Source organism: Microcebus murinus, chromosome 1, assembly GCF_040939455.1.
Source record: "Microcebus murinus isolate Inina chromosome 1, M.murinus_Inina_mat1.0, whole genome shotgun sequence".
Taxonomy (NCBI): Eukaryota; Metazoa; Chordata; class Mammalia; order Primates; family Cheirogaleidae; genus Microcebus; species Microcebus murinus.
In genome coordinates this window covers 102,426,872-102,439,811 of record NC_134104.1, presented here as the reverse complement: position 1 = coordinate 102,439,811, position 12,940 = coordinate 102,426,872, and the positions used below count along the sequence as shown (strand labels likewise).

The following is a 12,940-nucleotide window of genomic DNA, read 5'->3' as shown; positions in this document are numbered from 1 at the left end:
TTTTGTTAGTCCCACTAATTACATATAATTAAAATATTATTTTATACAGAAAATATTTGTTTATACTTACCTACAGGGCTAGCTATGCTTCTGGAAAGGGAAGTCTAGGATTTTTAATTTTTTTCCAATAAATTTTCCTCAAACAATATTCATGTCTGGATTACTAAATCAACTGTGTCTTCTTATGTTTGTGTCATTAAAATTTTTTAGCCTAGAAATGTAGGTGCTATTTTTATTATGGTAAAAATGCTCAATAATATTATGAGTGAGACTGGAATAGAGATAAAAAGATTAAGAGTCTATTACAGGCCGGGCATGGTGGCTCACACCTGTAATCCTAGCACTCTGGGAGGCTGAGGCAGGAGGATCGCTTGAGTTCAGGAGTTTAAGACCAGCCTGAGCAAGAGTGAGACCGTATCTCTACTAAAAAATAGAGAGAAATTAATTGGACAACTAAAAATACATATAAAAGATTAGCCGGGCATGATGGCGTATGCCTGTAGTCCCAGCTACTCAGGAGGCTGAGGAAGAAGGATTGCTCAAGCCCAGGAGTCTGAGGTTGCTGTGAGCTAGGCTGACGCCATGACACTCACTCTAGCCTGTGCACCAAAGCGAGACTCTATCTCAAAAAATAAAAATAAAAAAAGAGTCTATTACAATACTCTAGGTGGCAAATAAAGTCAAGAAACTTAACAAGGCTTTTTGTTGTGGGAAAGGAAAACAGGAACTAGTTTGAGAGACACCAATGAAGCAGAATATATAAAAGGAAGCGGAATATATAAAACTTGCTATTGAATGGTTGTGGTAGAACAGGGAGAAGGGCTTCAGGGATTTCAAGCCAAAGGTTTTCACCGTTGAAGGTTTTCAGAAGTCAGGAGGAAAGGAAAGTTTGCAGGAGATGGTGAATTTGGTTTTTGATGTGTGGACTCTTTGGTGTTGATGGATCATTAGGTGGTGATGTCCAACAAGCAGTTAGTTATAAATGAAAGTCTCAAGTCTGAAAAGGAGTCAAAGCTAAAAGGAAAAGAATGATGATGGAAAACAAAGGGATTTGAAGAAGGAATAAGCAATACAGAAGTTATTACATCCATAGAAAACGATAAGAGTCATGGTGATTATGCAAGTGGGAAGCAGCCCTGATCGACAAGCATGCTTTTGCTGCTGCTAGTGGTATTCTAAGTCTTAATTTCAGTGTCCTTGTGAAGTTTTCTCATGAATCTCCTCCTGTTCTTACTTCTACCCGAAGGATCACAATCTAAGCATTGAGATCCATTATGTGGATTAAAACACTAAAGTGTTCTTTATGTTTTCTTTTCTAATTTTAATATGTTTTGTACTATACCACATCCCTGACATTACCTTCTATTTAATTTGGTTTGTTGCTATCAATATTTGAGATAAGTAAAAGAAAAATAAATTTCTCAGGAACTGCTAATATGTGTTGACTTCATGGCATATCCCAACATGTCTGCTGCTAGAATTTAGTCATAAAGTTTTTGAACCCAACTTACAATGTTTTATTATATTTGAGACTCTACATATGTTGTTACTCTTTCATGCAAAATAATAACTTATTACTTATTAAGCAAAAATTAAGCCTGGGAAAACACTTACCATGTATGCAGTATTTATAAATTGCTGTTAACAGTTAAAATATTGATAGTACTTAGTAGCGATAAATATATTGCTAAAGAGAATAAATAGACTAAGCTGTGAAATAATATTCTCTGAGCCACAAACCACAATTTAGGAATAGTGTTAGGGTGAGTCTTACTTATTCATTTGTCGGGTTTATGATTTTCAGGGAATTGATGCTGATTTCACATCAGAAAAGCATCGAGCAGCTGCAGGAAACCCTTAGACAGAAGCTGATGAATGATGATAACTGGAAGGAGAAGGTAACAGTAGAGTGACTTTCGTCAGCATATGTCCCATTTGCTTCTTAAAATTCTGTCCATTTGCCAGAAGACTATTCCACATAGATTTCTTTGTTTCTATGCACATTTTTGATTCCTTCTGGAATTTCCTAGACCAAATATGCTTACGATGTGTCCTTTCCAAAATAATAGGCAACATAATGGGAAATTAAAAAGTAAGAACAGATTTCGAAATCTTATAAGATTAACATAGCCCTTGGTTCTCATGGAAAAGCATAATTTTTACTTTTAAGTATTTACATTTTTTTCTCATCAAGTGTCAGAATCTGCATTTGATCATGTTCTAAAAGCAGAGAAATATTAATTCTCACAACTTCTCTGTTTCTATTATAAGCAGATCATATAAGAGAATGGAAAATGACTTAAACTTATTTAGTTATGAAGTTTTGGCAAAGTGAAATGAATAAGGATTTAACTTGCCATTATTTACAAAGAAATTTTTGTTCCTAGATTATGAACAAAAAATTGCATTGATTTTGGTCTTTGGACTTTTCTGTAGTTTTCAAAGTTCCAGCAATGAATATGTATTACTTTCATAATTTTAAATAATATAAGTAATATTTTTAAGATTGTTAGTCCCTGCCTTCTCAGGCCATGCACAGCATCGTCTCCCTGCCATAAACCTCTAATACATTGACTGATCGCTGGTGCCCTATCCTGCAAATTGAGCCAAAGCATTTCCAACTCATTTTCTGCCCCAGCTGCTTTCTTTGCCTAGCCCTGGCCTTCCACCTTAGTTTTCTTACTATATCTTAAGTTTTCCTCTGCAATTAGAGCTAGCCACTGAAATTCAGATTATTTTACTGAAGTCCTGACAACCTGTTTGGTTATTATCAGATTCTTCTCCTTTGGAACTAGACCCCATAACTTGTAACCTCAAGCAACAAGCAGTGGCCATCTTCAAACTAACATCTCCACCAGGAATCCCCACTCTACCATCCAGAGTAAAACCCCTAGTTACTGTTGCTGGCTTAGATCAATTCAAAATTTGTTGCTTCCATTTCCAACCTTCAAACAGATGGCCATACTCAGCCAGTACTAGCCCTCTAAAAATAAATACTCCTTACCTTGTCCCTCAGGGCACACAGTCATGCTATAATAAAATGATCACTGTAACAATAGTTGCATATGGGCAAAAACAAAATTTGAGAATGTGTAATAAAGTTGCTGTAAGTATGTCACTCTTTATTTGTAGCACAGGCTTTTTCTTTTTTTTACTTCTCTAAGGCCCAACTTCTTTAATTCTGTCTAATTTTTATTAGCGTAGTGTAGTCAATTGGCTGGTCTGCTCTTATTTGCTTTTTCTATCCATACCAATCCATGTTTAAAAATTCAAAAATAAGAAGATCAACCTAATTAGTAGTTCAAAATATACAAATTAAAACAATGAGAGGTTTTTTGTTTGTTTGTTTGTTTTACCCATCCAACTGATAGAATAGTTTTAACACTGTGGTGAAGGTCTAATGAGATAGTCTCTCATAAAGGCAGTAGAAATTAAAGGAACCTTTTTGGAGAGCAGTTTTTCCATATGTATCAAGAGACATTATGTTGAGTCCCATCTGTTGACTCAGAAATTTCACTAATGGAATTAACATAGGTAGAGATTCAGAGATCCCTCCCTTTTCTCAAGCTCCTGAACTCCTTTTCTTGGACTGATGGAATGAACTCTCCTGCCTTTGCTCGTGTAGAAGTTCCTGTCTCCACATTCATACCATACTAGGGATTTTCAGAGACACTTGACAAGAGGAACGGTTTCTGTGTTTATGATCCACTCTAGGTCTTATGCTCACCATACAGCATCCCTGAGTTGCTAACACAGAGAATAGAACAAGTTAGTGTTAGCAGCTGACCATATAAAAGCATTTTATGTTCTTGCTTTATGCTATTAATTTGATGGTGAAGATAATCCTATGTAATAGTCTCTAAGTTATTACTAAGACCATGATATCTTTCTAATATATTAATTATATCACAGATGTATTGTGGCATGTATAATTTTCTATAGTATAAATGGACATTTCATTTTGTTGAGAGGAAATAGATTGTGTTAATAAATGTTATCATTTAGCTAGCAGCAAATCAAGATTCAGAGCAGTGGAGCCAAGGAATGATAATTATGTCTTGGCTATGTTAGCTATTGAGACTATGAATAAAAAGTTCCCTAATAGTCCTCTCATAAGAAAGGAGAGTCACTAATATGACATTGTCATCTCTTTCTTGGGTCACTGTGCCTTTGCATAGGAATGAAATGTTCCTTTTACAAATGTATAAAACACATATTAAAATAAACTTCATAACTTAAATGCTTTTAACATCTGAAAAAAGTAAATAGCAATTTGTGCCTGTGCTTAATTATTTTAGAGTATGTAAAAAGCACATAATAGGATCAATAGTTGCTATGCAACAAGGATGGCACATTTTAAAATAACTGCATATTTACTAATTGTCATGGATTTTTGTTTATTTCAAGTATTGCTTTGATGTGAAGAAAGCAAATTAATGTGCAAGCGGAACCTTTAAAATTGGTTTTAAATGCACAATATTGTTACTATTCAATTAAAATTTTGTAATAAAAAATAGCCTATAGCCACATTGTTTACATAATCAACTCACGTAACTTATTAACTAACATTTTAGTACAATAAACAAATTCCAACTCAATATTTTCTTAGATTATTATCAAAATATCACATTTAAGAACATTTTAGAATCGCACCGTTGACCTAATTTTAAATAGTATATAGAACTTTTAAAAACCAATAGTTATTCTAATAGTTTCACACCCATTTGATCCAGCAATCCCATTACAGGGCATCTACCCAAAACAACAAAAGTCACTATATGAAAAAGATACCTGCACTTGAATGTTTATAGCAACACAATTCACAATTGCAAAGATGTGGAAACAACTGAAGTGCCTATCAATATATGAGTGGATTAATAAAATATAGTATATGTAACAACTGTGATATAGCACCTCTTATATTTTCCTGGATAGAACTGGAACCCATTCTATTAAGTGAAGTATCCTAAGAATAGAAAAATAAGCACCACATATACCACCAGAAAATTGATATTAACTGATCAACACCTAAGTGGACATATAGGAATAAGATTTATCTTTATCGAGTGTCAGGCAGGTGGTGAGGAGGGGATGTGTTTATACATACATAATGAGTGCGATGTGCACTAACCAGGGGATGGACATGCTTGAAGCTCTGACTCAAGGGGGGAGAGGAGGCAAGGGCAATATATGTAACCTTAACATTTGTACCCCTATAATATGCTGAAATAAATAAATAAATAAACCAATAGTTAAACAAACAAATATGTTAATTCCATTAGTGAAATTTCTGAGTCAAAAAATGGGACTCAGTACAATATCTCTTGATACATACTTCCTGGCTGAAGCACCTGGATTGATAGGGAAAATGCAGGGGAGAAAAGTTTATCTCAAGAAATAGTCAATTCCAATTCTGAAGGGAGGCAAAAACAAAATTTCAAATTCTTTTTGAAAATGTAAGAGCCAAATGACCAAATAATTCTAAGGTTTTCTAGTGTACTATTAATAAAATTAAGAAGAATAACTTGTAAAATAAAAAAATTGACATAGATGAAGTTGTTATTTATAAAATATCAATTTTTATCTATGCATAATATATATGGCTAAAAAGAATATTCACAACACACTTTTAAAAAAATTAATGTAATTTAAAATTTGAATTAATAAAATTTCAACAATTTAGATCTGTAAAATCTGGCCTGCAAAAATCATCTGTTAAATCATTAATCTAGATGATAAATAGTCTCCATTACTATAGTCTCCAAATACTATAGTATTTACTATATGTAAATACTATAGTATTTACTATATGACAGGCTTTGTACTGTTTTCCATAAATATAATTTTAATCATTGTGACATTATTATCCCCACTTTCACATAAAAAAGTTAGACTCAGAGAAGTAGGTAATTTGCCATGGTTATAAAGCCAGGAAATTATCTGAGAATTATAAAGGCAGGAAATTATCTGAGAATTAACCTCCATGTATCTAAATACAAAGTCTAAAACTTCTGCATTTAGCCAAGATAGAGTAACAGGGACCACATTTACTTTCCCACCTGAAACAAATAAAACACTGGAGAAAAGATAGAAAACAATGGTTTCAAGACATCACGCAAAAAAGGACAATGATTTTTGGAGGCAGGAGACAAACAAGATGAACCCTGTGATTACAGTAGCTTAGTGCCTTGAAAGAAATTTCAGGCCATGCTGCAGGGAGTGGGAATCCAGATTAAGTCTGGCAGACTTTTTGAGTTGAAGACAACTTGCAGAGAGTCCAGGGGGATCAATGTAGCTAAAATTCATAGGATAGTGTTCACAGAGAGAGCTGCACAGTGGAAGAACACTGGAGATATACAGAGTCCCCTTGCGTAAGTGTATGATCAATCCTTACATGTGGGCGAACTACCCAAAGCCAAGGGAAGGCCCATCTGAAAGGATTGGAGAGGAGAGTATCAAATACCCACACATGGCAGTAATAATGTATGTTTCCACTAGCCAGACTGGAAAACCTAGAATTTACTCAGAAGGGTCTTGCATCAGTAGGTGGGAATAATTAGCATTAGATAAAATGCTGATCTGATCCTGCCTGATAAATGTTAAGAGGAAGACAAAATAATCAAGTGGATTTCAAGAAACTTAACTGTATCCCAGAACAGAAATATTCATATGAATATAAAAATATCCAATACCTAACAAGGTAAAATTAACAATAGCTAACATCCAATCAAAAATTGCTATCCATGGAAACAAACAGGAAAGTAGGACTCACAGTGAAAGGAAAAATCAATGAGTAAAATCTGACCCAGAAAGGTACAGATGTTAGGATTAGCAGGCAAAGCCATTAAAACAGGTATAATAATTGTATTCCATATGTCCCAGTGCTAAAGAAAAAATGACTATGTTAAGTAGAAATGTGGAAGATATAAAAAATACCAGTTAGTTACAGGATTTCTAGAGATGAAAAAGATAATGACCAAAACAAAAAGTACACAGAACTGGATCAATGGCAATCAACAAACATTCTGGAAAAAAAGGTTTAGAGAACTTAAGACACAACAATAGAAAAACTTTTCAAATCAAACAAAGAAACTCAAAAAACAAAACAAAACAAACAACAACAAAAAAACCAAAAAGAACATTGGTGAGCTGTGAGACAAATTCAAGGCACCTAATTTATGTATAATTGAAATTTTTGAAGGACGGGAGAAAGAAGAGGGGACAGAAAAAGTACTTGAAGAAATAATGACTGAAAATGTTACAAATTTAATGCAGCCACATATTCAAGAAGCTCAACAAACTGCAAGCACAAAAAAACAAGCTCACCAAGGAACATTAAAATCCAGTTGTTCAAAAACAGTAATAAAAAGAAAAGTTTAAAAGCAACCAGAGGGAAAAAAAGACATATGAAATGGAAGGACAAAGATAATAATGACAGCAGATTTTTAATCAGAAATAATGCAAGCAAGAAGATAGTAGGACTGAAAGTATTATACTAAAAGAAGGGGCCTGGGGTGGGGCAGAAAGCTGTTGACCTAGAATTCTGTGCCAAGTGAAAATATCCTTTAAAAATGAGGGTAAAATAAAGACCTTTCTCAGAAAAGGGCTAAAAAAAATTACTAGAACTATAAGAAATGTTAAAAGAAGTCCTTTAATCAGAAGAAAAAGTATACCAGATGGAAATATGGATCTACACAAAGGAATGTAAAATGCCAGAAATGGTAACAGTGTGAGTAAAGATATGTTTTTTTATTATTATTTAAATTTCTTTAAAGGAGATAAAATTGAATAAAAAATATTCACTCCTAAAGAAGACAGAAAAATAAGAAAACGAAAAAAGGTGAGATGGTCAAATAGAAAACACACAGCAAGATAACAGATTTAAAGCTAATCATATCAATAACTGCATTAAATGTAAATGGTCTAAACCAAGCGTCAGGAAATTTTTTCTATAAAGGACCAGTTAATAAATATTTTTGGTTTTGTGGGACATACAGCCTCTGTCACAATCATTCAACTCTGCCATTGTAGCATAAAAACAGCCATAGACAATATGCAGATGAATGGTCATGGCTGAATCTAGTCTGTGAGCCACAGTTTGCTAAGCCCTGGTCTAAACATCTCCATTAAAAAGCACATTTTCATGTTGGATAAAAATTCAAGATCCTACTATATGTTGCCTGTAAGAAATGAGCCTTAGTCTGTAGGGTGATCTGGCTGCATCTGTCATCCCATTTATCACCAGGGTTGATTTGGCTGATCCAGATGGCTAGGTGGAGTGTCCCCTTCTTCCCTCACTGCTCCTGGGGGTCTCACCCAAACTTGCATGATCGGTGGAAAATGATAACCTTTCCTGAGGGAGGAGGACTATTCTTTGGTGAAGGGTGTATGAGTAGCTGTGCTTTCCTGCTAGAACCTCCAAATAAGCTCTTAAGAAAAACACTTTAATATAAAGATATAAATAGGTTAAAAATAAAGCATGGAAAAAGATACAACAGGTTAACACAAATCAAAAGAAAGCTGAAGTAGCTATATTACTATCAGATAAAGTAGATTTCAGATCAAGGACATCAGAATACTTAAAATATTGTCAGGGACAAAGGTTATTTCAAAAGGATGATGGAGTTAGTTCACCAGGAATACTTAATAACCCTAAATGTTTATTCACCTAACTTAAAAATACATGAAGCAAAATTTGATAGCACTGCAAAGAGAAATAAATCCATAATTAGAGTCTAAGATGTCAATATCCCTCTTTCATTAATTGATATAAAAATAGCCAGAAAATCAGTAAGGATATATACTATGGAAAGGAGTATAATAATTGATTTTTAAGAGATATATTGAATACTGTTAACAAATTTGACTTCATTGATATTTGTAGAATTCTCCACTTAACAGCAGAATACATATTTTTCTCAAGTGCACATGAAAATTTACCAAAGTAGACGATATTTGGGGTTACAAATAAGTCTCTTTTTTTGAGACAGAGTCTTACTCTGTTGCCCAGGCTAGAGTGGCATAGTGTCAGCTTAGCTTACAGCAACCTCAAACTCCTGGGCTCAAGCGATCCTCCTGCCTCAGCCTCCCAAGTAGCTGGGACTCAGGCATGCACCACCATGCCTGGCTAATTTTTTCTATATGTTTTCAGTTGTCCGACTAATTTGTTTCTATTTTTAGTAGACACGGGGTCTCACTCTTGCTCAGGCTGGTCTCAAACTCCTGACCTCAAGCAAACCTCCTGCCTTGGCCTCCCAGAATGGCAGGATTATAGGTGTGAGCCACCATGCCCAGCCACAAATAAGTCTTAATACATTTAAAAAGATTCAAATCATACAAAGTCTTTTCTCTGACAATAATGGAATTAAAGTAGAAAACATTGACAAAAATTTATCCAGAAAATCCCCAAATATTTTAAAACTAAATAAATACCAAGTCCATGGTCCTTACACCTTCTGTGGAGATGTGTGGAGACAAGTTACATGGGAAAACTAAACGAGCTGAGCTGTAGAGTGCACCAGAAACATCTGAGTGTGCACACCCTCTCCACCTTGTACTGGTTTCATATTCTTTTCTGAGTGCCCCTGAAGCTCTCCTTGTCTTTAGAAGTCTGAGAGCAACCCGTTCAAATAATTCTATAATGTTCCTAAAAGATCATTAGTGCTCTTTTAGCTAGACAATCTAGAAATTTGTTTTCAGAGAGCCAAAATAACTCCTTGCATTGAGTACTGTATAATTACATTGCCTGGGGCAAATGCTCCAGTGCTATACCCAGTGAAATAAAACCAATTGACCCAACACTGAAGTTAGTCTTCTGTCTACATTTTATTTAATTTAAAGGGCTTTCCATAAACTTTCTTAGCAATATTTCTGTGTCCTGTTACCTTGTTCTCAATGTTCCCTTGAGAAATTTAGATTGACCCCTTTTGTTCTCTTGGTGGCCTGAATCACATAATCATAGTCAGGTTTGACAGTTTTTCCCCAATTTACCTGGCATTTGCCCCCTCTTAGAGTTTCTAATCATAGTACAGTGTAAATCTAGAGCCAGCCTGTCATGGGATCCCTTCTCTAATCTTACTAGATGAACTCCCAGGGGATGACTGACTCTAGTACTCATAGATTTGTTCTCTCTCTTGCTCCAGTAGGCAGAGCAAAAACCAATGGTTAAAAACCACATAGAGAGAGATGTTGGCTCAATGACAGGAAAAACTGTTTAATGCTTAGCACTGTCTGAAAATGGAAATGCCTACTGAGGAAGGAGTGAGTTATGGTTTCTGGAGTTGTGAGGCACATAGCAGACTGTCATTTACTGTAGATTTGTAGTAAAGACTGAAAAGTCAGGGCATGGAAGTAATCTCCACTGACTACAGTAATCTCCACTGACTATAGAATGTCTGCTTGTGCTAGAGCTTTATACAGATGCTTTACCTCATTTAATTCTCATAACAACCCTAAGGGAACTAGTTATAACCCCACCAGGAGAGGTTACAGTCACAAACTTAAGATCACTCAGTTATCAAGTGGCAGAGCCAGGGTTTAAATTCAACTCCATCTGCATCCAAAATCCTTGTTTATTCTTTCCACAATTCATGGAAGCATGAGAGGTTGAACTAGGGAATTTCTAAGATCCCTTCCAGCACTATGATTCTGAATCAAAATATGGATACAGACCCTCTTTGACTTAACAATGGTGTTACCTCCCGATAAACCCACAGTAATTTGAAGATATTGTAAATCAAAAAAATGGGCATTTTGTAGACATGATGCCAAAAACACAAAACACAGTATCCTCAAAATGCTGGCAACACAGTACATATACACTGTAGGGTAGAGGTTGTTTCCCCTCCTGATTGCATGGCTTGCTGCAGCTGCCCAGCACCCCGAGAGAGTATCATACCTCATATCGGTGGCCTGGGAAAAGATCAAAACCCAAAATTCGAAGGACAGTTTCTACTGAATGCATATTGCTTTCACACAATCATAAAGTCAAAAAATCAAATATCAAACCATTTTAAGTAGGGGATCATCTGTACAGGCATCACTATGTTTTCCTTTTTAAATTATTTTTCATTTTACTTCAGCATCTTATGGGGGTACAAATATTTAGATTACATATATTGCCTTTGTCCCACCTGAGTCAGAGCTTGAAGCATGTCCATCCCCCAGACAGTGCACACCACACCCATTAGGTGTGAATATACCCACCCCCCCACCTGCCCAACACCCAATGAATGTTATTACTATATGTGCACTTAAGTGTTGGTCAGTTAATACCAATTTGATGGTGAGTACATGTGGTGCTTGTTTTTCCATTCTTGTGATACTTCACTTCCTTTAATCATCTTTCCAGCCTCAGTCACATTAAAATGATGATCTGTGACTCCAAAATTTTCTATGACCTCCATCAAGAAGGGGCCATTTGAAAAATCAACACTTGTACTTTGTATCCCCTCTGAGGTTTCAGCAGAACTTTGTCTAAGAGCCTCAAAATCTGTTTGTTTGTTTGTTTAATTTTCTCTTATAAATTACTGGCAAAGCCTGAGTTTACAGTATAAATGAACAGATGACTAAGCTTTTAGTATTTATGAAAATTGTCATAATATATATTTCTAACTTCTCTATTAATTTTTCAGGTCTTAGAAGGTCTTAGAAGGTGTTGGAATATTTGGCCCAGGTTCTAAGTCATATTTTTTTAATACTAGAATTTTTAAAATAGTTTAATTAAAAATTTAATGTTAAAATTTTTTTTAAATTAGGCTGAAAATAAGCTTACTGTACTTATTTCAAGGCAAAATAGTTTTATGTATGTGTTAAATGCTATTTTCTAGATTGAAGCTGAACTGGCCAAGGAAAGAGCTCGACATTTAATTGAATCTGAGGAGCAAGCTCTTCTCTTTAAGAAAGAAGCAAAACTGGAACTTGATATTGAAAAAGAAAAGCATGAAGAAATAATCCAAAAGTATAAGAAAGAACAAGAGGAACTACAAATGAAGGTTTGTTATTATGATAATTCATCACTATTTAATGAGTTTGAAACTACACATGTTGATTATTTCCTCCTAAGAATGCTGCAGTATTTATAGGCCTTCTTATGGTCACTGTGCCTTAGTTTTAGCCATATAGGTAAAATAATTTGGCTGTCTTCCAGAATGGATAGCTGAGATAAATTATACAGGCACACAACCCAGCTGTATATGAAATGTTTTCTACTAAAAACAATTTGAAAGCAGTATAAATTATATGATGAGAAATTATCATGACTAGATATTCCAACACCTCAAATAGCTAACATCAAAAGATAATGAGGTGTTTTACACAATTAAAAATTTCCCAACAACTAAAGCATATCCCCTCTAATGGCAAATATTTTTAATTCTAAACATTTTTGAATGAGGAGATTTTTTTTTTTTCTTTTGAGATGGCATCTTGCTCTGTCACCGGGGCTAGAGTGCCGTGGTGTCAGCCTAGCTCACAGCAACCTCAGACTCTGGGCTCAAGCGATTCTCCTGGCTCAGCCTCCCAAGTAGCTGGGATTACAGGTGCACACCACCACACTCGGCTAATTTTTCTATTTTTAGTAGAGAAGGGGTCTTGCTCTTTCCTAGGCTGGTCTCCAACTCCTGAGCTCAAGTGATCCTCCCACCTGGGCCTCCCAGAGTGTATGGATTACAGATGTGAGCCACTGCACCTGGCTGAGAAATACTTTAAAAATGTTAACACATCTTCTTAATTTCTTAAACAGTGTGTCCTAAATATAATTTAAGGTTTTGTTAACGTTTCCCTGTTTTTATAGGACTTTAGTGTAGTGTGTGTGTGTGTGTGTGTGTGTGTGTGTATACTAATGAAGAACCAGTGGGGAAATCGCATTTGGAATAAACTCATTAAGAGTCTGTGTTAGCTAAGCATCAAATGAGTCCTGATGCCCTCTTCATTTGTACAC

The 12,940-nt window shown here is 35.1% G+C and overlaps 1 protein-coding gene across 1 annotated transcript in view; it reads left to right on the top strand.

Annotated features, from left to right (window-relative positions):
- The window catches only part of LEKR1 (leucine, glutamate and lysine rich 1), a 185,005-nt gene that overhangs the window by 151,794 nt on the left and 20,271 nt on the right, over positions 1–12,940 (top strand). The window contains exons 10-11 of the mRNA XM_076004425.1: positions 1,805–1,898; positions 11,829–11,993. Coding sequence (XP_075860540.1) covers positions 1,805–1,898; positions 11,829–11,993 — 259 coding nt within the window. The remainder of the gene's footprint in view (positions 1–1,804; positions 1,899–11,828; positions 11,994–12,940) is intronic.